Consider the following 26,504-nt stretch of genomic DNA (forward strand, 5'->3'; position numbering starts at 1 on the left):
ACCTTTCTTAGAAGTTTCCTGGTTTTGTGTGTGTGTGTGTGATAGATGTGGGCATTGTGTAGAGATAAAAAACACAAAACCAAACCAAATAGTTTTAAAAATCCTTTGAGGGATATAGCCTTGTCTTGGGCTTTTCACTTGCAGAGCTGAGGACAGTTCAGAATAGGAGTTAACCAGTTGGAAGAGACCTTTGAGATCATCGAGTCTAACCTATCATCCAACACCACCTAATCAACTAAACCATGGCACCAAGCACCCCATCAAGTCTCTTCCTAAACACCTCCAGTTTGTTGCCCTTCTCTGGACACATTCCAGCAAGTCAACATCTTTCCTAAACTGAGGGGCCCAGAACTGCACACAGGACTCAAGGTGTGGCCTAACCAGTGCTGAGTACAGGGGCAGAATGACCTCCCTGCTCCTGTTGGCCACACTGTTCCTGATACAGGCCAGGATGCCATTGGCCTTCTTGGCCACCTGGGCACACTGCTGGCTCATGTTTGGCCTACTATCAACCAGCACCCCCAGGTCCATTTCTGCCTGGCCGCTCTCCAGCCACTCTGACCCCAGCCTGTGGCACTGCATGGGGTTGTTGTGGCCATGGAACCCTATATATATTAAAATGTTTGTGTATTTATTTATTTACTACAGACTTAATAAAACACTGTGAAAACCACCATCAATTCCACAAAACATCAAGCTCTCCAATTTTATGTTGCTTCACCCATGTGAAGGGTAACATGCATCATGTGAAGCACATGCAATGACTGTGACATCTGTACCCTGAGATGGCAGCTCACTGCAAAGGGGAACTCCACTGTACTTTTTTTTGTTCTTTCCAGAGTTCTGCATTTGCAAGATTCACTTGAGTTCAGCTACAGCAACGTGCAGCTTCAGTCAAATTTGCCACTGAAGAAGTGACAATATTAAGGAGGAAAAAAAGCCTGGGAAAATGCAGTTGCTTCACCATGCAGTTTACAGTCCTGGTTTCACCCAGTTCTCAGTTTAACTTTGTGGATTTAGATATAAATAGCCTAAAACCTGAAAGAAACATTTAGGCAAAACCACACAAAGATCTCTTTTCCTCCCCTCTGCCTTCCTCAGAGAGGTCACATCAAAACTGATATTGCTCTCTTGAGACATACCGAGCCTTCCAGTGACTGTGGTGTTTGTTATGAACCCCAAGATGCTGCATGACTCAGGCCATTGCCAAGATCCATCAAAAAGCAAGTCAAAAAGCCATGACAGGGACTAGGCCCAGGACCTCTTACCTTTCCCGGAGAGTCGCCGCGGCTGGGTCCCAATGCAAATGCTCCTGCTGTCTTCATCATCCTCTGGGGGCCGGCTGAGGTCATCCCAGGCACATTTGGCACTTACTCCACTCAGGTTTGAGCCATCTGTCTCAATCCCTTTGTCAACTCTCTCCTGCTTGAAAAGATCCAAAACCCCAAGATTTTTTTGTGTGTGGCATGAACCTGGGCTGGAACCCACCTTGGCTCAATCCCCTTTGCAGTCAGTTTCCACATTCTGGCTTATAAGCTTGGATGTATCAGCTAACAGTGACTGACAAATCAGGGAGCTGGTCTGAACTGGAATAAACATCTTCCACAGGAGGTTGGTCTGAACCCCTACCCCTTCCCCACTGTTTCACTATGTGGCCCTGGTAGACACAAAATAGGGAAAGAGGGGTGGAAGTCAAAGGCCTCAGGTATGCACAATTGCTTCTTTCAGCATTAGCTCTGGTTCACACTGACTCAAAGTATTTATGACACTAAATTGTACTGTCCTATATGAAGCACAGCTTGGCAGTCTACCTGTCATAAATCAATGATAACAAATCCCTGAAGAACTACACTTAAGTTCTCTTTCCAATCTTACCAGGAAGTTCGAGGATGAGAAGAGCTAACAGAGAGACTCACCATTCACAAGAGTCCATCATTTGCAAACTGCCCATATAACTACTGCTTTCAGTGTGATGGTGTGTTTAGCAGAGGACAAACATGTGAAGAGGCACAGGTCTGTTCACAAAACTCTATCAACAAAACACACAAACTCTCTCCCTTGCAAGTTGGACTTTACAAACACATAATCACCGTCCGGGGCTCGGGAGGAGTTGCACATCAATCACGAGGAGCTGGATGCTCTCAGACACCATGTATTTTCTCAAGGGTATATGCATCTGTTGCCAGCAAGACTGCCTTAAGCCAAAGCTTCACAGGACACCTACATGCTAGAGGAACTGGCATTAGTTTGAATTTCCACTTATGTCCCACAAGAGGGTAATGTTGAGCTGAACAAACTCAGGGCTCGCTTACTGCTGCTGCCTCTCCTCTGGCATGGAATCAGCCAGGGTCTTTTTACCCTCCCTTGAGGGGCTGTCACGTCTAGCAGAGCTTAGCAGCAAGACTTCATCTGGGTCACCTCAGAACAGGTAAAAAGTTTCACTGTTGGTGGAGAGAAACTTTGAAGATTTGAGGAAAGTGCAGAGATGAGCTGTGTTAGCACAATGGCAGCAGAGCTCTACTACAGCAGCAGCTATTACTACCAGTTTGACCTTGCCACTGGAGTCAAGAGAGCGTGGGAGCACCCGGCGCTTCGCAAAATCTGTTCCCTAAGAAGCAGTTTCCAGGCTAAAGCCCACATGTCCCTCCCCTTGCCCAGCTGTGCACTCTGCACCCTAGAAAGGGCATTGCCTGTTCTTGGGACAGGGAGGATTTGATAAGCACAAGCATTTAGGGTGTGATTGCGCAGCAGTTGAAGCTGATGCAATTCACAGCGGCTGCAGTCCCACCCTGCTGTGCGCTCCTGCCCCTTCCCTTGAGCTGACTCCTTTTTTCCTTTTTCTTTTTTGTCTTTCTTTTTCAGCTATATCACCTCCCTAATCTGGCTCTTTGGCCCAAGAGTGGAGGAAGAAGCCTGTGGCTGGGGCAGGGCCAGAGCAGTCCTGACAAATCTAAGCACTCATGAGACTGTCTTCCTTCTGCCTCTCTCCCTGAATGACTGTTCCTTGTCAGGATCTTCCTCTAGCATCAAGAGAAACTGGCTTCTATGAAACCATAATGGGAAAATCTGAGACACAATGGATCTGCTGGGATTTTCTTTTGTTATGTCCTAAACATAAAATTAGATGTTTCACCCAGAAATAGAAGTTCTGGAAAAAGAAATAAAAACACATCTGATTCTACATATGCAAACAATGCTCAAAGTGAGATTTAGCACGTGGCTCCTTTGGGAGTCCTCTGCAGTATCCTGTGAGGACCCAAATCAGATGGCATGGAGAGGTTTAACTTGTCAGCACAGTTATTCTTCATTCCAGTGGTGAGGGAAGCATGTGAGAGCCACCAAATTTGCCCTTGACTAAGGAGCAGAAGAGCCCAGAGGGCCTTCAGGACTGCAGAGGGTCCTGTGGACTGCATTAAGCAGATGCTCTGGTGGGATGTGCTTCTCTATCCCTGTAGCCAAGGCCCCCACTCACAGACACAGTTTGGGCCTCCAGACAGTGTGCAGAGCCTGGGGAAGGAGTAAAGGGACTCATCATCTGCATCTCAGCTGGTTTGCAGAGCACTTCCTCAGGGGAAGAAGTGTTGCTCTGTTGGAATCCTGTAGAGATCAAGGGGGGGCTGATGGAAACTAGATGGCCTAAGGCAGTCTAATTTGCATGCCTGTTTTGTAATGTTTGCAAGTAGTGATGTGGAAGGCAAAAAAAACCCCAAACAAACCCCAAAATTTCTTAATTAGTGCAGGCTCTTAGCTGGAGCAATGCACAGTTCTACCCCATCTTTAGCCAGCACAGCTTAGGCTGTGGGGCTATTGTTCTTCCCTTAAAAGGGCAGCCTGAGCAGAAGGTTGAAGGAGCCCAGGGCAAATAAGGTTCAGCTTTTTGCTTCCTCAAAGAAAGGATGTTTCTGTCCCATTTTCCTCTCAGCATGTGGGAGGGATGCTCTGAGGCTCTTATAAGTCATTGATCCCTTTTTAACCAAGCCAGAGCACTGCAGTGTGACCCACAGAATGGCAACCACAACTCAGGAAATTCAAATCAGCTTTATTCTCTACTGAGATATCTGCTAAAACAGAAGCAAAGCACTGAGTATCCGTGCAGAGCTTGGGACCAACAGAGATTGTTTGACAGTGCTGCCAGGGAAATCTGAATGGCCTACAGGGAAGCTTGGCTGAACAGAAAACAGTCAGTGTTGCCACAGCGTTAATTGCTGACATCCTGGGATGACATCTTAGTTGGGATTCATTCTCAGCAACTTCGAATAGAAAGTACAGCTGCTGCTGCCAGGGCTGGGTTTAGGCCTCAACCAATTCCAGCAAGAAACAATGCAGCCTCAAAACAAGCTCTGCCTGCTTCCTGGGTATGCAACATGCTTTCCTGCTCCCAAGAAAGTTGTCTGTTTTCTAAGCCAGTTCCCTCCCCCTCCCCTCCACCCGTCTTCCACTGCTGCCTTCCAGTGCTCACACACCCTGTACCATCACCACTAAAATGACACTTCATCCTTTCCCCACTGATTATAGCAGGAGGTGCACGATGTGGCTGCATGCAGCCCAGAACAGACCAGCTCCCTATGCTCAGCAAAGGCTCTTTGCAGGACTCAGTGCCACAGTGCAAGTTTTACCCTGTGAACCCCCAGGGGCCACAGCAGCAGAGCAGCAAGGAAGCACAGATACACACACACACCTGGCACATCCACACTACTGCAAGGGCAAGAGAGAACAGAAACAGGAATGCCTGCACCGTGAGGAAGTCCGGAAAGACCACAGACAGTGGCAGGACACACTGGTGAGGCAGAGGTACTTTTTTATTTGCCTTAACTTGCCTTGGCTGACTCAGATTCCAGTAACCCAAGCTACTTTTCACTTACAGTAAATTGAAGAAAATGTTGTTATCATTAGGGATCACCAGTGGGCAGGGAACAGAAACACCCTCCAGGAGGGGAGAGGGCAACATTTTGAATAGCCTGAAAAAAAAAAACCTTACAGGATTTGTAGTTGTATTAGCTCCCACATTGCAGGACATTTGTGGGACATTTTTGTCTCTCTCAGACTGGGGTTATTTCAGATGAACAAATCCATAAAAAACAGTAAAAGTAGAATTTGTTCCTCAGTTTGCAAAATAAAAGATGCTGTGAGGCAACTGAGGTAATCAGATGCAGACAGCCAGACCATGAGTAAACTCAATAGCTTGTACAAAACGTGCACATATGCGTGTGTCCTGTCAGGCTAAGCCAGAAGTTCTCTGTTAAAGGCAAATACTCAGTGATGCACTGAAACAAGGTCAGCACCACACTGGATTTGTACCCAGGTACTCCAGTACTGTAACTCTGTGGAAGGGATGAAGAACTGTGTCCCAAACATGCAGATCAGCAGTAGTGCACAGGAGGGTAACCCCTCCAGACAGGTCCTATCCTGATGTTTAAAATTCACAGATTAACTTGAACTCTGAGGAAGGCTTAATATCTACCTTCCTGCATGGATTAGTAATAACTGTGTGAGACTTCCCATTATTTCTCAGACCACACTAACAACCTGACCTCAAGTGGTGTCCTACAGAAAAGAATTTCACTGACACATTTGCTGTGAAAAAATATTACTTAGTTGGTTTCGAGTTTTCTGCATGTTATATCTCTTTATTCTTGTATGTAAAACAAAGGAGGAACCTCCTGATCTATCACGTCTAAATCTTGTATTGTTCTGTGCTGTTCTACCTTCTCCTATCTTTCTCCTTTCTACAATATGCAGTCCAAATCTTACCAATTTGCATCCTATATGAGTTTTCCTGGTCTCCCTTTGCTAACTTTTTTCCTAGAACTAACATCCACTTGGGGCTTGTACCACCCCTGAGAGGGCAAAGGGAGCCTCTAAAGCTTCCCCAGGATTACTGCAAACATTGAGAAGATCACAGGATGTTGAGAGAAAGTAGTATAACTGTTTTACACCATTAAAGCAATTCTCCCTGCCTACTACCAAAGACAGGACATTCTATAAACTAAAGACATACTTGCAGATGTGGATCAATCTCAAAGATTGTCTCTCCTCTTCGCATATCTGTTATCAACCAGGGACCTCCAGCTCTGCAATGAAAGAAAGAAAGATAATGAACCAAACAAGCACTTAAGATAGTACTCCCCCATAGAGCCTTCCCAGTGCACCTGTATTGGATGGAAGCACAGGACAAAGTTTAAAACAAGCCCCTGTATGTTGAGTATATATCCCACAGCATTTCCCAAACAGATAATGAAAGCCCTCCATGACCTACCCATTGTCTACCTAGTGTCTTGCCCCCTCCCCTGAAGGTATTCAAGGCCAGGTTTAATGAGGCCTTGAGCAACCAGTCTAGTGGAAAGTTCCCTACCCATGACAGGAAGGTTGGCACTGGGTGATCTTTAAGATCCCTTCCAATCCCAACCATTCTATGAAGTCTTGCAAAGCAGCCAGGATTGACAAAGGCTATTCCCTGTGTGGGCTCACCTACTTATGCAAGACTGAACTGGCTTTTCATCTTACAGGTTAACAAACTGGGACTAAGAAGTCCAGTGAAGCTAAGGTCTGATTTGTACCTGTGTTACATAGCTAAAGATGCAGCAGGTGATAGAAAGCAGATTACCATGAAGATAAACTACTCAAGAGACTTTACTTGGGTGATAGTGAAGAAGTGACAGCAGATGTCAGCCTTAGGTGGTGTTTTTCATTTGAAGTAAAAACTGAAGTCTTTTGGAATTGACATGAAATTTTCTTCCTTTTTTTTCACCCACTCTGTTCACATCACTTTGGAAGATGTTACTTACTAACTGCAGAGGTCTGAGTTGCTTCAGTTCCTCACTGGGATGCAAGAGACTTTTACCCTGACTCCACATCAGAGACTTAGTAGTTTGCAGCTTTGCCTTCGAATCAAGCACATTTGGGTTTCATTTTATCCTTGGAAAGGTGCTTGTACCACAGCACAAAAGCCAAAGCCCAACATGAGAACAGACTCAGGACAGCGGTGCTATATCTGTACTGACTTAGAGGAGCCAAGGGAGCTGCCGGCAGAGTTTATTGTCTGCAGGTCCCAGAAACAAAGCTTGCAGCTGGGCAAATTCACTGTAGGGCATTTGCAGGAATTATCTGCACTTGAACTTTTCCCTTTTAGGCACAAGTTTAAGAGGTGTGGCAGCAGAGGCTCTTCCAAATAACCAAATAAAGGCCATTGTGACACTAGAGAGCATGTGCTCAGAAACACATACTCAGAACCATTTTGTTTAAAAAAACCCCATAATTAAAAGAAAATCTTTTGAGCTACAATCACATGGCAGAAAATTCCACTAAATGGAAGAGAAAAAAAATAGTTAAACAAAATACCTGCAAGGCAAAAGAGTTCACCTGCAATCTGCAGCAAATAAAGCATCAGCCTATCATTTAACATTTAAACTCCTCCTCCTCAACTCAATGACATCTTTGTTGTGCCATCAAAGAAATAACAATGAGCTTGCAGGAGTACTCCTCCCGTTGGAAATTGGCCCTACAGAAGTGAGGTGAGTTTGAGAGCAACTTTCTCGCTTTCAGACAGTACCAAAGCTTTACTAGACAATATAAGTCAGACCCTTGCCTTTTAAACTACACAGAAAGGTCACCAGGAACAGTTATCACAGCTCTCTCAGGCAGAACCAATGAGAAAATGCTGCAGGCATAAGAGGAAGGAAATTAAGCTTCCAAGACCTCATTTTGTTTCACCCTGAACATGTGGATTCCCACATGCATTAATCTGCCATCTAAGCATCTGTGCATGAGAACAGATTTGCACTGAATTCCCATCTTTTGCTACAGCACAGGATCAAATGAGTTACATCAACAAGGTAAAGACTGAAAGTAAACAGAACTGTTCTCTAAAGGAATGCTCCCCTGTAAGGGCTAAATGAGCACTTACACTGGGACAGTTCGAAGCAGTTCTAGGATCCCTTGCCCATTCCACTGCTGAGCTGCGTGCAGTTCCTCAGTACAAACTCCAACAATCTGGAACAAATGAAAAGAGAGATACCAAACTGGATGGGAATCGTGCAACAACTGTAGAGAAAATGTACCACGTGGTGCTGGATCAAACAAATACAGAGAAGCACTAGGTCTTCAAAGAGATGAGTAAGAATAAATGGAGACTGAGACAACAGAGGAATTCTGCCATTCCTCATGCCCTCTCTCTGCACTTAAGTGCCCTGGTCATATGACATTTAATCTTGCATGTGTGAACTTAACTATGAGGAAGGCCTAGTGACAAATTAGGGTTTGCTGAAGATCCACTAGCCTGTTCTCACTTTTCAATCTGGTCCACACAAGACAGGACAGGTTAGGGTCTGAACACATGCTAAATGTTGCTCTGTCAGCCAATTGCTAGGAGCAAATGCAGTACTGCAAGAATAATCTGTACCAGGCAAGCAAACTGCTGCCACAAGGGAGAGCTTTGGTGCTTACAAATACTTGACCAACTCAGTTTGCTGGCAGGTTATGTTTTACCTGGCACCATAAGTAAAACTGCTTGCACACTGCATAATCCACTCTGTAGGTCACTGTAGGTAACTGCAGACTTCTGCCTTCCCGTATAAGGCAGGATGTGTTGGCATTTCAGGATGGGAGCAGCCACACTGAACTATACCAGATGTCTCTCTCACAGCAGCTGAGACCAGCTGCTTCAAATGAAGGGGTGAAACATCCTTCAGCTGATAGAGGAGGGCAGTTTCCTCCTGATCTATCAACCACTAGCTTGTGCCTTTGAGCACTAGGATTCATTCTTTGGGATGAAAAATTCTTTTAGCCACAGCCTTTTATTTTCTTCCTCAATAATCTCTGGCTTTTCCAAGGAAACTGGATTTGGCACTGGATTTTTGGTCAAAATCTGTTCAACTGAAGTTTTAACAGAAAAGAGAAAACCTGAAAATGAAGTTCTGAAGAGCAGCAAGCAGAAGTCTATGGTGTGCCTTTGACTCACCACCCCCCCACCCCCCCTGCACTGACAGAGTGACTTTAACGTCAGCACATACCCAGCTCTGCACACCCTACCTCCCCTGCTCCTTGCAGAGCTCACTTTCTCAGCATGCAACCCCTGGAGATACACTTCATCCCCATCCATCTCCCAGCTTCCTCCATGAACAGCCTGAATCACCCTTGCTCCAGAACGCTCCTCCCTGGGCCTCCACTCACTAATTGCATACAAACAACAAGATCCTAAACAGGAAATTATTTTGTGCTCATTCTTTTCTTTTTGCAATCATTTATCCTCATGGGTCAAAAAAACCCCATAACAACAAGCATCAAACAAATGGGAAAAACAAGTCAACTGTATGTGTTGTGGAAGATTGGAGGCCAAGAGCTGACTGTCCTTTGATTCAGGACAGCTGGGCACTGAAGAAGAGATGCAGAATAATGCAGCACGAACTGGGGAGTCAGCCAGGAGTTACCCGGCTTAGCTTGGCTCTCCGAATCTCCTTCCACGTCCCACAACTCACCTTTCACTAATCAGTCTCACACTTATCTCTTTCTTGTTGATAAAACATGGATATTTGGGCACCTCAGAATATTCAGGAAAGCCTTTGCACAGCAGTTGTGTTGTGCAGGTCTGTATTAACGGAGCTTCCCCTTGTGTGTTGCCACTACGGCCATGGAAAAACAGGAGCAACCTGAAGCTTGAATTGTAATATATAGATGACTCTGTTTCCCCAAGGGATGGGATCTTACCAGAGAGCAGGGAGAAATCAGCAGTTGACACAAACTGTGCTAGCTCTTCCACTAAGGTTAATAACTCCCCATGCAATTACAAAATATCCAAAGCAGCCCCTGTCCAAGAGATATCACTAAGGAGGAGGACTTCAGAAAAGCAAGCAGATCTGCTTGGACAAGGAAGCTCCTCTCACTGAACAGCAGGGTTAAATCACATGGGATTTTAAAAATGTTTCTTTTGCAAAGCAGAACTGAATCTTTCTTAAACAGTAGATCAGTACAGGAAAACTCCCTCAGCCTCTAAAGAATCTTTGTGTCAACACTGCAGGCCACATTTCTGCCATTTAATAATGCCAAAGCAGTTCAAAGTCCTGCTCCAAACTCTTCCTATCCTGAAACTCAAACCTGCCATAGAAGTAGGCTGAATCTAGCTCTGTGTTACTTATTACAAGCATTTCTCTCAGCTTTTTTTCATGGTGATGTTTGAAATTTCAGAGTAGTAATAGTCAACCCCAGGTCTGTTTTGGGGTGTAAGCCTTTTCTCCATCAGAGATCTCATCTTGAAAGTTGAGCATGCCATTGCTCAAACCTGGCAAAATGCCTAATGAATACCTCCAGAGAAGCAACTCATAGATGAGATCCACTGTGCTCAAGTAAGGATGAAAGGTGGATGTCATGGTAATAAGCATCTGACTTATTAAAGCTAAATAAAATGTAACATTAGGTGTATTCCACATCCAAGAGGGAGCAGCGATAGCCACCACTGCTGGGTCATACCTGTAGGAAAGTAACAACTCCAAAAGGAGTCTGCACTGGCTGCATCTGAGGGTCTTCTGTCAGCAACATATGCTGGATTCTAGATTCACTGTTGTCCAAAGGGCTGTGCCACGATACATGGTCACCACTGCAGAAGGTGTTTTCTGCAAGGAAAAGAAGCAAGAAATATTCAGTCCATAAAGTCTGCTAGAATATTCCTTCTGTTAGCATATGCTCTTGACTGCTGGTCTGGATCAGGACAGTTGCAGGTGGCTATTCACAGTGACTGCCTCCAGCCAGCTCTGCCAAGTCTCTGAGTTAGCTGAAGCACCTGAAGCAGAAAAAGGATTTCATTGAGCCATCTAAATTCAAACACTGACTCTAAAACTGCCCGCTCTGGAGTCCAGTGGCAAAAGACAGTATCCTGCTTTGATATTAATCCCAAGATAGGAATGCCAACTAAATATATCAAATACAATGCCACATAAAATTAGCTTGTCTCTCATTCACTGTGAGCCTGATTTTGTGAGAGGATGCGGTGTCAGCAGGCCATACTGAATGCCTATGGGACAGCAATTCATACTTAATTTGCAGCTCTGATTTGCCACAGAGAAAAGGATTGTGATATGTGAATTAAACACAAACAGCACTCTGCTGTATCTAATAAAAATCCACAGTCTGCTGTCAAAGTTGTGACGGTCTAAGTCAAAGTCACTTTCTCTCCCAGTTGTCTGGTGGCTCTGGTGCAGAATTACAATTAGTATGTTCCTTCTTTCCCAAACAATGAGAAAACCAGCAGGATATAAATTTTACTCTATGTCAGAATACACTGCATCAAAACAAAGAGCCAGAAATTATCCTCCTTTCTTCATGACTGTAAGCATTCCTTTCTTTTCTCCTCTCCTACTTAGAAAGACAAAACGCTCTGATAATCCCATGTTCCACAGCTGGCGCATGCCAGAAGGCACACCAGAACCCATCTGTATGGTGCTGTCCCACCACAGGAAAGGCTAATGCTTGCTTTCTGAGCGAGCTACAAGTAAGACAACCAACCATGACCATTGTCACACCAGTTAAAGCATACATTTGCACACAGTTCCTAGAGCACGTCTGCAGTAACATTTCCTAGCTGACTGCTTTGTCCTCAGGGCTTGTACTTGTCCCACTTCAGGGAGAGTGGAAATAAATGGCCTGGAACCCATATTCTGTCCCCTGACATAAGGGTAGTGCTTCAGGGATGAGCTGAGTACTGCCTACTTCCAAAACCAGTGGCAAGTATGACATCCCTCTCCCTGACCAAGCTCACTGATGAAGGCGGTGTGGGCATCTGTCCTCACCGTGGCCGGTCTCAAGGCCACACTTAGAGGAGAGTGGGAAAGGGAGATCATGTCCACTGGAGGAAGACCCCGGAGTTTCACTGCAGACTGGAAAATGTTAGTGGGTATCTGAGTTGCTGTTTGTCAAGACTGAAGCATCTCATATCATACAGAGGAGGATCCAACTGAGAGGAGTGTTCTGTGCCCTGCAGCTATGAGCTGGTCCTGGATCTTCACCTAACATCCCCACATCACCTTCCAAATACACATCAACAGGATGTCTCTTAAATAGCTATCTATAGGGCTTATTTGAGAATCCTTGAACATGCCAACTTCTGCAGCAGCAAGAAAGAAACAGCATTTGCCAGTAACTGCAGCTTTGTCTTCAGTCTCATTAAACAACAGACACAGAGGAATTGGGTGCTTGCATACCACTTGTGCATCAACCCCACCACAACTACATGAACATGTTCCTGGCCAGCAGCAAGCAGAGGATGCTTCGAGGGAGCTATCAGCAGCAGGCAAGTAAAATAACGAGTTACTGCACAGCTGCTGTGGTTAAAAATAGTCACAGTCACCTCACTGATGATCTAACTCATGCTCACCCACCATTCACGGGTTTCATGCAGGGCGTCCTGAGCAAGTCGTCGTTTCTCCACCAGGTGTCCCCATTGGTGTGCGTTGAAACATTTTCACACAGAGGGTTTGTTTTTTTCTTTTGAGGTTCTTTTCTTGGGCAGCTCATTTGATTAAGAATTAAAATAAACTTCAAACAGCATAAAGACCTTTGCCCGAGAAACGAGACATGTAGCAGAAGGGTTGTGATAAGTAAGGGAATGCTTTCCTTAGCTAAAATTAGGAAAGAAATAAAACAGTGAATGCAAGCTGCCTGAAAGAGCTTATCGTGGTGTACACTAAATTACACGCTTTCAGCTCTGTGGCTGAAAGGAGTGGCTCAGATATTACTTTACTTTTAGAGTTCTGAAAGTATAAGCAGACAGAAATGAGGCCCCTTGTTTTTTACTATTTTTGTAGATCAAAACTGCACGAAAGAAACAGCCCTCAGGACGTTGCAAAGGAGCTTGGGGTATTTTCCAGGTTAGCCAAAATGTGGCTGATTAATTTTTCTTTCTTTCTTTTTTTTTTTTTTTTAAATGATAAAAGCCTCTCAGTCACAGTTTTCAGGAATGAAACAAAACCACAAAGAGCTTATTCTCGGGCCCTGTCTTTATACCACAACATTTTGCCCATCAAATGCTCACACAATTCTATGCTGATCGATCGCTGCGTTTCACTGCTGGTGCTGCTGCTCCTGGGAAAGCCCTGCCCGTATAGAGCAGGTTTTCAAATGCAAATGTCTCTGCTGGAAACCCACCTGTTTATGTCCATGTGAACACTGAACACTTAGAAAATCTCCCTCTCCCTTGCTTGCACATGAACACCACAAAATTCACACTGACTACCCAATTAAATCACACACACACACAAAATGATTCTGCAAATAACACGAAGCCAAATTAAGGGTGCAAAGAATTGAGAATTACAGCCTGCAACTCGGCTCTTTGCTTGCTGTATTGTAACCCATGTGGAATGCAAGATCAGCTCTTGAACAGAGACCATTGCAGCACTGAAGACAGCGTGAATTGCAGGACTGGCAGCCACAGAAACTAAGAAATTACAGAAGCAAAGGGCTAGGTAACCACTTTTTCTTGCCTCATACTGGAAACAGGGATGAGCATCTTCCCTCCCTATCTCTCACACTTAGATTTTATTTGTCTTGCTCTGAAAAGCTTTCTAAGCACTTAAGTTTTACAAATTTTTAAGCCAGAGAATCCTGACATTTTCATAAATGACTCCTGCAAAGTGAATTTGCAACTGAACCTGTGGCTTTCACAAATGTTGGATCAGAACATAAAAACATCCAGACATAGCATCGAAGTCATCATAGCACAGAGGGATGTGAAAAGCCTTCTGTGGTTTTCACACCTCTCTCACTCGGGGCGCTGTCAAACACACAATTTGCACAACCTGCCTTTCATCCACAAACACATACCAGGCGACAATATTTCCTACATGGACATAAGTCTTCCCATAAAACCAGGAGATGAGGAGGCACAAGACACATTCACTCATCTCAGGTACACAAGGAGCACAAACACATTTCAGTCAGACATGCACCACCTCCTTTTTTTCTTGGAAATGCATCCCTGTACCTCCCAAATCATATGGACTAATATGAGAAGCAACCTGCCACCTCCAAACTAATTCTTGAGATCTCTGGTTTACACTCTGTGAACCAAGGGACAACGATACCAACACAAGTCTCAACAACTTTCATGGTTTTATAGCCATACCTCTCAATACACACCTGGATGCTTACCTACAGTCACAACTAGAAGCTACTTACATATAGAATCATAGAATCAGTAAGGTTGGAAAAAACCTCAAAGGTCATCAAGTCCAACCTGTCACCCAAGACCTCATGACTACCAAACCATGGCACCAAGTGCGGCGTCCAATCCCCTCTTGAACACCTCCAGGGACGGTTGAGTCCACCACCTCCCTGGGCAGCCCATTCCAATGGCTAACAACTCTCTCTCCTCACCTCAAGACTAAAGCTCCCCTGGTGCAGCTTGAGACTGTGTCCTCTTGTTCTGGTATTGATTGCCCTGGAGAAGAGACCAACCCCCTCCTGGCTACAACCTCCCTTCAGGTAGTTGTAGACAGCAATGAGGTCTCCCCTGAGCCTCCTCTTCTCCAGGCTAAGCAACCCCAGCTCCCTCAGCCTCTCCTCATAGGGCTTGTGCTCCAGGCCTCTCACCTCGTTGCCCTTCTCTGAAATATTTGAAATATATATGAAATATGTGATTTATATATGAAATATATGAAAATACAGACATGAAATAGATATTAATAAACATGTAAAAGAAATGTATGCAGAAATAAATATTACAGGAGTAAGTTTATGTCCATGGAGCACTGACCCAGTCTGACAGGACTCACTACTACAAGCCTCCCAAGACAATTTCTAGTTTTAGGCCAAAACATAACTCCCCTTTCAGGTAAGCACAGATCATTGCTTTGCAAATTGTCTCAGTTTAGTAAACCTGGAAGTTTAGTCAGCAATAAAGCTGGTTCTGCAAGGATCACATCACAACACTGATGCTGTCCCAGGCCCTTGTAGGCTTGGGAACAGCCTCTGCTTTATCCAAGCAGCAACTACCAAGCCAATGCTTCTCACTCTTAAGAAACTCTGCTACAACAACCCTTTTGACCTGCTGTAATGTTGTGCAGATTAGCGCCTGTGGCAAAGTTTCTTAACTGGTTTTGAGGAAGAACTGAAGCACAACAAATGTTACAATGGTTTTGGCACTGTATTTCTTAAATAGACAACATATATTTAGATCCAGGATCCAGCAAAAGGTGAGATGGCTTTCAGCAGTAGCTGTGAAAAAATCACAGGCTGCTACTGAACAAGCACCACCTCTACCATTACAAGAGGGCAAGCCATCAGCCTGTGAGCAGCAAATTCCAGGACTCAAGCATCATTTGCTGCTGCAGAGGCTTCTGCTTCTTTGAACTTGTGTGTTACCTGACTCCACAGCAAAGTCAACCAGAGACGTGACACACCCAGGGAAGTAACTGTATGTAATGGGAGCAGTTTGACATATTCCTGTCACAAATCACAAGCCTCAAACCAGTTGGTGTGTTCCTGTACTCAGGAGTAAGCTCGGAGAATGTGGAATACTCTCTTCTCTGCAGGTGTGCACATTGTAGACAGAGTCCTCACTGCCTACCTAAGGAGGCTGAAGGTCTGACCAAAGTAGCTTCTGCAGCTATGGCATGCACATGAGGACCACATCGAGGTTCACTTGTATCTATGGCCAAGTGTAGCTCATCTCCAGTCTTCTCCACCGCTGGGGGCACAGTTAGCATGTTTACTTATCTAGATGCTCAGTTTTACCACCCCTTAAAAGCCAAGTCTCATGTTCAAACACCATTAGGGCAGCACAGTCAGTCTTCCAGGCCTGAGAACAGCATGACAGCATAAGCCCCACTTCCTTCAATCAGCACAGCAAAACCAACAGTCATCAGAAAAAGTTACCAGGACCTCACCCGGGAACTGTCAAATCTGTAGGACAGATGCCAAGGCACAGAAATGATCCAGCCATCAAAAGAGGGAATAAAATAGCAAAGAAAATAGATGAAAAGTTTAAATCCCAATGACTGTAGTACGTGGATAAATCAGCAAATCCTCAGGAGTAAACTTAGGCTCGGATTTATCGCACGCAAGCTGATCCACAAGGGACTGCTGTTGAATGCTGCCTCACAGTAAACCTGAGGCAGCGACACATTCCCCTCATGGAATGAAGAGCTAAGCTACCTGACCTGCCTCAGGGGAAGCACACACACACTTCAGCAGTTACCACGGGAGTGCTGGATGTGTTGTAGATACATTGGCTTGCTTACAGTAGCACCCTTGGACACTCATACCCTTCCTGCTTGGAAGGGGCACTAATAGGACTTCAACCTAACCCAGCAAGGTGACCCATCCTCACAGATCTGGAGCTGCTTCCTTTTCTGCAACTCTGTGTTTTAACAAAAACTACTGTTGCCCTTTTTTGCCCCCCCTTCACCTTTTTGTTATAGAACTCATCAAGGAAATAATTAAAAGATTTAATGTCAAACTATTTTCTTTAATAGTTTACAATAGCAAATGTGAAGCCTCTCTCCAGCTTTATGAAAATGAGAAGTCTGTGTATTTCCCACAGACCAGCTCTTGTACCATTCTAGCATGCAAAAGCAGTACCTGTGAGACAGTGACACCAGACCAGTCTGTGAAGGTTCCCCTATTTTGACATCTTGAAAATGTCATTATCCATTTTCTTTTACAGCCCATATAAAACAGGTGAGGTTCCTCCATGCAGCAATGGTCACAACTTGGCCTCACAGTCTCTCCTAACTTTACTAACCAATAGCTCCATAATGAGAAGTGGGGAAATAACTTGGAGAAAACCATCCTGCTGTTGACTAGTAAATTTCCTTTGTGTAAGGTTGCTCACGTCCTTTCTTGGAGTACATTCCCCCCCACCTTTCATTTGATAAAATACAGATGATGCCTGAAGAAATAAAATCAAGCTATGTTCCTGCCCTCAAGATGTTTTATAAAGTGTAATGCATGCAGTCTACATTCAAGAGATACTGCCTAGCTCTAGAGGGAAACAGAGATTGCTTCCCATTGTATTTCCAATTTGTTTTCTAAACCTGCCAATTTCATGTGTATGGGATCCCTCTAGAAGCCCTTACTCCCTTGAATAACCACAGGGAGTAAGATAAATAGGATGCCAAACTGGCCCAAGTACTAGAAGCTAAGAAATCTCCATTCAAAAGGTGACCTCAGGCTGAATCCAGGTTAGGGAACATCTCCAGGGAATTTGCTACTCTGCACCTTAAGTAGGTGGAAAATAGCTCTTTGGGCATCTAGAAGTCAAGTATCTTCTCTGGCATATGCATAGGGGACTGCATGGAGGAAAACAAGGAGTTGATGCTATTCCAGCAGCAAGAAGAAAGCAAAGGCACTTGAAGCACATCTCCTATCCATGCATCACCTGGCATACAGTTCCCAGACTGAGGCAGGCTCCAGAACAGTGCAGGCTGCATCACCAGAAATGTCCCTTTCGGACACAATCACAGCATAAAATTCTTCAGAAAGATTCTTTTCAAATTAGGAAAACATACTTGTAGCCTAACTGTTCCTCTGTGTCTCTTCTAAGACACGTCCTCCCTCCAAATACCAGCTAAAACCTGCAACAGGTTCAACAGTTCTGACTCATCAGACAGAGAAATCCATTTGAACAGTGTGTTACAGGTGACACTCTACAGCTGTAGAGTCACCTTTACAGCTGACACTCTACAGAATGGGCGAAGGCCTCAGTACATTCACCACTAAGTGTGCTTGGGTTTGGGAAAACAGCCACTCTACTCCACTCATATCCTTCCAAAGCAAGTTTCTGTGCTCCTCTTATTTCTGCAGAAAGCCATGCCACTGTTACAGGGCCACTTTAATCTGGGATATGTGCAACATGACGCTGAAACAATCCTGCTTGTCCCCCTCAGAAGGCAACATCTACCAGGGTCACCCTTTGGAGCCAGTCCTGTTGCTTAACTGTCTTAGCAAGCTTGTGGCTTCTCTGCTAGCCTCAGACCAAAAAAATACACCAGATAAATCTGCAGCAGCGAGGCTGGCAGGCAATCAAGATGACCACATCCCTCACAGGAGCCAGATCTAGGCTCTCAGCATGGCTCTCTTGAAAACTTGCTGCTCCTAAGGGGTGCAAACCTGCATTTTACATTCAACTGCAAGATCTCAGCTAAACTGCAGGCAGTGAGCCGCAGGCTTGGGCCGGCATAATTCAAGAGAAATGCTGCATTTGAGGGCAAAGGAAAGAAGGCTTTTGACTTCATGACTTATGGGTGCAGGAATGTTAAAAAGGGCCCCAGTGAGTTCCTGACCAGCACGACAGGGATGCAATCAGACGTTTAAATTGAACGCAGCTTATCCTCTACTTACAGACACAATGTAATTTATGGCATTGCTATTACCCTATGCACAGCCTGTAGAATTTATTACAGAAATGCATTGTCTTCAACACATTTTTAATATTCAGTCTGGCTCTGTTAAAAAAAAAAAAAAAGAAAGAAAGAAGAAAGCTACCCTGGCAATCTGCCACAAATAACGTTTGATGCTGCTTTTTCAGTACCATTTTGTGGGCCGAACACCTAGAATTAATTGAGAGAAACTAAGGGCAGACACAGAGTCCAGCACAGACATGTATGAGCTATATTTTGACACCAGAGCTACTTAATACATTCCTAACTAGCTCAACCACGGGTATGAAGCATGAATGCAAAGATGGAGCTGCAACAAATGATAGGAAAGCTGAAGATAAGAATATTGTCTGCAAATCTCCAAGCAACACTCTTCTTGCAATCCATTATGCAGATGCAAATAACTGCACAGAACATGCACAAAACAGAGTATAAAGAAAAATACTTCGTTCAGCCTCATTTGCCAACCACATTAAATTAAGACAATGTCAGGATGCTCAAATTAATGCTAAATTCAGCCTGCCTGCTTAGTTTCCTAACCTATAAGGACTGCACACATGGATTGTCTGAGGGGAAAAAACCAACTGGAATATAATCTGTGGGGCCTGCTGGCAGTTAGTTTATAATTCCATTCTCAAGTCAAGCTGAATGTGCTGTAAGAATATATAAGAAATTAGTAGGATCCAAGCCATGACATACTTGCACTACATTAAAAAAAATATATATGCTTTTAATCCCTGTTTTTATTTCTCTCTTCAGATTTGCTGCCCCTTTATCTCCTGTCTTGGAAACAGGCACTGCCCCAGCTCTGGCACTCCAAAGAGGTGCAAATGCACACAGCGCTGCTGCCTGCTGCAGATATGCAGCATTGACAAGATGCCTTCGGAAGAATTAAATCCCTGGAGTACAATTAAACAATGGCTCCGCTGCAGGGATTCAAATTGGGCTTTTAGAAACAAGGGGCCTAGGCAAAAGGCTCTTTAAAAAAAATAAAACAGTGTGGAAAAGCCCAGATTATCAGTACTGTAAGGACTGGTTGACCTCTGCTGTTTGAAGACAATTTCAGACAGAAGTGTGATGCAGATTTTCCCCCCCCCCCAAAAAATGACCATCAGGATGAAAACACAACAGCTCCAGGTTGTTAAACCTGAAAAATCAATGGGCCTCTCAAAAGAGCCTCAGCCTGTGCAAGCATAAATAAACTTATGTGATCCTTTAAGTGTCCTGGAATGAAAGCACAATGAAAGGCCTCCCATCCCTTCCTTGCGCCTCGTGCCCTGCTCAGAGCCATCACCCACCCCTGTACTGCAGCTTCCACTGATGGGGCTGTGAATGCTGGTTTTCTTATTACAAAATAGATACCAAGCATCCACCTCATGTTATGTTGCAGAGTGTAGTATTTTAGCCAAAACATAAATGCTAAAATGCTGTCAGACAATCAGCAATTTAGTTCTGTGCCTCCTCTTCCTCTTCTGTTTTCCAGGCCATTTCTTTCAATCCCTTGTACATCTGTGTCTCTGGCTTGCTCCTTCTCCCTGCCCATCTCTCCATGCATACACAATTTCCATGACTGCAGCCTCTGAGAATTTCTCATGCAGGCTCTCAGCAAGGGACTCCCATGCCCAGGGCATGCTCCCACCCTCTGCGAGCAGTGGGCCCCCTGTCCTCTCCTTGACTCCATAGAGCCTGCTCTGCCAGCCACCTCCTCCCATGTTTCCTCTCCTCCCCTCAACTTCATTCAGCTCCTCCACATCTGCTGCCTGCAGCCTTCTCCAGTCCTTGTAGTCAGCAGAGGCAGGAGCTGCTTGGCATAAGTACTGCCTGGGGCAGGATGCATCTCCTACTTTGCTTTTGCAACAACACAGTTTTCATCTATCTGCAGATTTATCTGCATGGCTCTCTCCCACAGTGAGAGAAGGCTAGAGGAAAGCATGGCAGCATGAAAAGGCACGTCTGAGTATGGTGGAGAAAGCAAGCAAACAGATGTAAACTGATCCTTTGCAGCCTCACAAAACTCTCTTGCTCCCCACACCCTGTCACTCAGATCAGTTGCCCCTGAGATGCTGCCCTCTTTCAACGGGCAAGTGGGACAATCCTCTCTTACTCTCTCCATCCCCCAGCCCAGTAACTGCAGAGGAGTGGGAATCTCTCACTCGCCAAATCCTGAGCTCCAGGCCAGGCAAGAGAGCCTCCCACCTCTGTCCAGCTGTGCTGACACCAGCATTCTGCATCCTTCAGCAGAACAAGACATGCTTTACAGCTCACTTTCAGAGGACAATGTTTATGTTTTCAATAGTTCCAGAAACTGAATAACTTCAGGATGAAGTGGAGGCCCAGGAGTGAGAAAGGATGTTATCCAGCAGGATCTCCTGTCAGATAAGGACTGAGGTCAAAGTAGATATTTAATGACAGTTGCTTTACAGATTATGTGGTCCCATGTGGCCAATCTGAAGAGATACTTGCCTTTCATTTTAAAAAGCATCCCTATCCTTTGTTCTGGCACACAAAAGCCAAAATGTTTTACAGTTACCTGAGTATTTCCTAGCCAGGTGCAACTACAACAAAGACTTGCAGCCACAGCATTTAGCAACCTTTAACTGTCTTCAGCAAAGGAAGAGAAATGCAGCAGGAGAGAAAAACGTTCTTCTTGCTGCTGGATCTCCTCTGTACTTGAACACGTGCAGGCCATGGAGAAGGATGGATGCTTAGATGGACAGAGGAGCAACATAAGACAACAGTCACTTGTGATCTTCCCCTAGATATCTATGAGATGTTCCTGTTGAAGAGCTTTCAAGAAGCTTTATAGGGAACAAAGGCAATATTCTCTGAAGGACCCAAAGAAGATGCAAGCAGTTTCTTTTAATAGGCTTCAAAGCACATACATCTGACAGAAAGACTGCTAGACTGCACTAGGGCAGCCCTTTTAGCACACATTCCTCAAGAAAGGGGAGATGGTCTGTGAGAACACACCTACAGAGTTATCAAATCACAATCTCTTCAGGAAGGAATTCTAGTTAACCAGGCATTAGTTCTGGGGCTCATAGCAGACAGGAAGGGCAGGGGTCTTCGAGGGAGCACTGTAGCATTTTTCTCAGTGGTTGATTATTTTCTCTTACATTTTCAGGAATTCAGAACTTGCACAGGCCAAGCTTTTGTTTTGCTTTGGCAAAGCAGGAGGCCGAAGGGCAGGAAACAGAGGAACTCTGTGTTCACACATATCTGTGTAAAATACTAGTTATGCACTGAGCTCGGCCAACTCATTACAGTAGTGCAAGGGAAACACTTACTTCACCCAAGAGATATATTTATGGCTCAAATGGAAAATGGCTAGCCTGTCTATGGAGCACCTTTTGAAATGCCCCCTCAAGTGTTTTGAGACGATTCCAAGAAGGCCAATGGCATCCTGGCCTGTATCAGGAACAGTGTGGCCAGCAGGAGCAGGGAGGTCATTCTGCCCCTGTACACAGCACTGGTTAGGCCGCACCTCGAGTACTGTGTCCAGTTCTGGGCCCCTCAGTTTAGGAAAGAGGTTGAGTTGCTGGAACGTGTCCAGAGAAGGGCAGCAAAGCTGGTGAGGGGTTTGGAGCACAAGCCCTATGAGGAGAGGCTGAGGGAGCTGGGGTTGCTTAACCTGGAGAAGAGGAGGCTCAGGGGAGACCTTATTGCTGTCTACAACTACCTGAAGGGAGGCTGTAGCCAGGTAGAGGTTGGTCTCTTCTCCCAGGCAACCAGCACCAGAACAAGAGGACACAGTCTCAAGCTGTACCAGGGGAAGTGTAGGCTCAAGGTGAGGAGAAAGTTCTTCACAGAGGGAGTTGTTAGCCATTGGAATGGGCTGCCCAGGAAGGTAGTGGAGTCACTATCACTGGAGGTGTTTAGGAAAAGACTTGATGGGGTGCTTGGTGCCATGGTTTAGTTGACTAGTTGGACTTGATGAGCTCAAAGGTCTCTTCCAATCTGGTTAATTCTATTCTATTCCTTTAAGCCCCTGATTTTAAACCAGAAAACAGGAGAGTCCCCTTTCCACAAGCTCTGGACTGCCTCTGCAGCCTCTGAATATACTCTCCCAGCTCCTCTTCCCCACCAAGAACAAAACACTTCCCCTGCTGTGCCCATTTGCTGCCTCTTAGCTGAGCAGGCTCCTGCAACAGATCTTTGCATCTGAGACTGTCAGAAGATGGTCTATAATGAGCTCCTCACACTGCCACTCTTGCAGGCAGAGCAGGTTAGTCAGAAAGCACAGTTTGAGCACCACTTGCTGCACAGATCTTCAATAGAAAAGTGTAAGGAGGAGGATATGTAAGTGAACCCAACTTTCAGCTCAGTCCACTCTTCTCTCTTTCATCTAATATGGGTTTGGCAACTGCCAAGGGAAAAAACAGGCCTTCTCAGATGGCTACTCAGTACTCTCCTCTATGCATCCCAAACAATTGCACACAGGCAATGAAAGAGGATGCTCCTGTGACTGCAGAACAATCCATTGTGGCTTTCAGCTCCAGAACCAATGCCGCTCTGTGCAAAAGCTTTCAACTATTAAAGTGGCTGCTTCGGTTTCCTAGGAAAGCCCATTCAGGACAAAGATCTCACAGGTGAGATGCCAAAGGACCTCACATCAGCAGGAGGGGGAGTTTTCTGCCTTCCCTGAGCTATTTCCTTTGTCTTGCATTCCTTCTTATTACAGTGAACAAAGCTTTGGTCCAGGGCTGGGCTGACCATAAGCAGCCTCTCCCTCACTTCTTTATCCTAGGAGTCAGAGATGCTCTTCTAAATAGGGCCTGCTGGTCCCCAGCATAGAATCATAGAATCAATAAGTCTGGAAAAGACCTCAAAGATCATCAAGTCCAACCTGTCACCCAAGACCTCATGACTACTGAACTATGTTGGCTCATCCTCCTGCATCAGGGAGAGTCTGGGTGGGATGGAGAAAAGGTTTCCAGAAAGAGTTTGGCTCCCTTTGCTTTGGGCAGAAAACACTGGCAAAAATCTACTCTGATCTTAAACTGCAGCCACTCATGATAAACACCTGCTAGGGGCTGACATCCAAGTGTCACAGGGCCTGTTGGCTGTCATCCTACCACACTGGGTGCTACAGCAGCCTTGCACCCAGATGCTGTCACACAGTTTCCCCTGGGTCCCCATGCCTGTTGCCATCCTCTCTCCCCCAGCAGCAGCCCACATGCAGTAAGAAGACTGAATCAACTTGTGCATTGAAAAATGTGTGTATCAGACTTACAAGCCTTGCTGCTCTGTCCCCCTCTGAGATTTGGGAACAGCCTCAGGACACACAGGCTGAAGCAAAGGCACAGAGAGAAGACTCATTTTTTTTAAACAAAATGAACAACAAACAAAACCCAGCACGTCGTAAAAGCAAAGCAGCTGAATGAACTGTACTGAACAGCTGAAGAGCAACAAGCTGAGTTCAGTTCCCAGGCAGGAACAGGACACAAGTTGACAGAATTAAAAGGGACAGCATCAGTTGGAATCTAGCCAGCTCAAACTGGGCCTAGACCTACTTTATCTAAATTGCAGTAGCAGCTGAAAACAAGCCTTCTCTTTCAGGCAGTGCTGAGATCCCTTGCTTACTGCCTAGAAATACTAAGCAATCAGTAAAGCAGTCCAGGGGAGACAGCCTTCCTTCTATTTCAGAGTCTTTTATAAGCAACAAAGACTTTCTGTGCCTGTACTTCTGGCACAAAAATCTCTCTGTGCCTTCGTGTCAACCTAACCTTTGGGGCTGGAAAAGGTCAAAGGCCTGCCCTCAGCTGAGAGCTAGGTGTCAGAGAGACAATACTGGCTTCCACAACAAGGCACAGCAACTGCAGATGAGAAAAAAAGCCCAAACATCATGAGGTTAGGGAGGTAAAGACTTTGATGTGTGTTATAAAGGTAGCTCACTGACAACACAAGCCACAGACTTTTCATCCTCCAAGTTGAATGGCAATAGAGGTGTCCTTGGAAACTTCTGGGTTCCTTGTCATGTTTTCCCACTGCCAAACTGCAATCTGGGAGGAAGCTTTGTGCCCAGTCCAGCAGTGCTGATGAAGTAAAAGGCAATGTCACACGAGTGGTGTCGGTCCCTGTCCCTCAAGTGCCTGAGAAAGCACCTGGCACTTTTAAAACCTGGTCAGAAGGCTGCTGGGGCACTGTGGCAAATGGAATTTTCTGTAGAAGAGATTCTGACCAGTGTGGCACAATGCCCTAGAAAATCCCAAACAAAGGCCAAGGAGATGCTACCCACCAAACCCATGAAAAGATAAGTAACTGCCAGCTTGTCCCCTCACCAACTGAAGAAGTGACAACAATACAAAGCAAAAGGCAAGATCAAGCCTGACACTGGGGTGCCTTCCAGTATTGCAAAGGGGCAGCACTCTGTCTACCCTGGAAAAAAAAACCCATAAGCTAATCAGCCAAAATCTAAGGTAAATCAACTCCATTTATGCTGCCAAGAATAAGGACAGTAAGACTAAATCTGGCTCCAGCTTCAAAGTTTTCTCTGTGCAACCCTAAGACAGTATTTCAAGAGAAAATGCATTTATGTGCCTACAAAATATCTCCTCTTAGAGTCATCCTTTCTGCAGATAAAAACATTTTCCATGAGGTGTTTTCAATCTCATGTGTCTGACCAACAGCTCTGCAGACAGCTGCTTCTCTCTGGATTGCTTGCCGTGCTGCATAAGCTTTATTTGTGATCTACAGAGGGAAGTAAAAAGGGTTGGGTCCATCTGCAACCAGAACTTTGGTGTGGTGCCCATCAGGACAACTTACAAAAGATGCATTTGACAATTCCCTCCACAACAACTTCAGAGCCTCCAGCCAGCTCTGGCAGAAGCCAGCAACAGGTTGGAGACCAAAGCACGAGCTTGATAGCTGCCTGTTGTGCCCAGTGCGTCAGCCAACCACTCCGCACACAAGCGAGCAGTTTGTTTTCTCAGCCAGCACGTTGTTTGGTACCAGCCACAGCACGTAGGTCCCAGCTGGAAGCCAGAGGATGTGACAAGGCTGGCTCAGGAGACGGAGGGAGGGATGAGAAATATTGGGGAGGTGAGCTCATAGGCAGCAGTATGGGGAGAAGTGGACTTTTTGTGATGGTGTGGGATGCAGAGGGGCTAGTGCGCAAAGCTGTAAAGGACCAGCCTGGATCTGTGCTGCTGCTCGCAGGACAACTTGCTTTATGAGAAATGTCTAAGAGGAGCTAGGCTAAAACCCAACAATTTCTCATGGACCATTGAATAACTATCAGATGATGAGAGCTTTTGGCCATGACAAACTTGGGTTAAATTGGAACCAGTGACTTAGTGTTTCCATACCCCTTTGCCGGATAAAGGCATGCAGCCAGCGTACTTGGTCGAGTCTTGTTCACCTATGGCAATTCACCGTGCTACAGTTCCAGTGTCTGTGCAGCAGAGTTCACTGCATAACAGGTTCTGTTGAAATGAAATGGCTGTTGATTTATACTTCTTTGTGGAGCTAAACCACAGAGTTAACCCCCTCCCATTTTTCATCTAAAACACTGGGATACCACAGAGGAGCCAGGGCCAGCTCTACACTGGAAGCTGGTCAATATTACAAACAGATGATAGGGGGAAAAAAAGAATACATATACATACATGTTTTAAAGAGCCATAGCAACAAAACAATAAATCTGCCTGGAGTTGGGGGGGGGGGGCGGGTAAGAAGTTAAATAAAGGCACAGTCAGGGGAAAAAAAATATATGAATTACTGGGAGATTTTGTTTGGCTTTAGTCATCCTACTGGGAAGAAATAAACAGTTTTACAAACAAGCTAGACAAGCCTCATTTGTATTCAAGGAAGCAAGGAGTTTGTTTTGGGACTGGGTTTTTCAGCTGTTTGTTTTTGTTGTTTGGTGGTGGGTTTTGTTTTTGTTTTCCCCCCTTTTGACACAAATTGGCCTGCCTCAAGAATGTTTGACAACATGTTGGCAATGACGGAGTCACTGAGGCTACCGTACTGAAGCTTTCTGGACTCCAGAAGATCTGAAGATGAGGCCCAGCAGTTACACCAGGGTAGCAGGTGTCAAGGTATCTGCTGGCTTAATGGCTGCAGGTCTGTGACCCCAAGTAAATCACTTAATCCCACCAAGTCCCATTATTTCAGCGTAACAGTTATACTGCCTGTCAA

At 45.2% G+C, this 26,504-nt stretch overlaps 1 protein-coding gene across 2 annotated transcripts in view; it reads right to left on the minus strand.

The window, feature by feature from the left end:
• SUFU (SUFU negative regulator of hedgehog signaling) overlaps positions 1–26,504 on the minus strand; it is a 94,137-nt gene that overhangs the window by 31,190 nt on the left and 36,443 nt on the right. The window contains exons 4-7 of one of the 2 annotated variants that reach the window (XM_054163954.1): positions 10,462–10,604; positions 7,904–7,989; positions 5,999–6,071; positions 1,269–1,422 (exon numbers count right to left, since the gene is read on the minus strand). In XM_054163954.1, coding sequence (XP_054019929.1) covers positions 1,269–1,422; positions 5,999–6,071; positions 7,904–7,989; positions 10,462–10,604 — 456 coding nt within the window. Of the gene's footprint in view, positions 1–1,268; positions 1,426–5,998; positions 6,072–7,903; positions 7,990–10,461; positions 10,605–26,504 lie in introns of both variants that reach the window. The other variant, XM_054163952.1, reaches the window with a different exon arrangement.

Source organism: Dryobates pubescens, chromosome 8 (genome assembly GCF_014839835.1).
Source record: "Dryobates pubescens isolate bDryPub1 chromosome 8, bDryPub1.pri, whole genome shotgun sequence".
In the NCBI taxonomy this organism is placed as follows: domain Eukaryota; kingdom Metazoa; phylum Chordata; class Aves; order Piciformes; family Picidae; genus Dryobates; species Dryobates pubescens.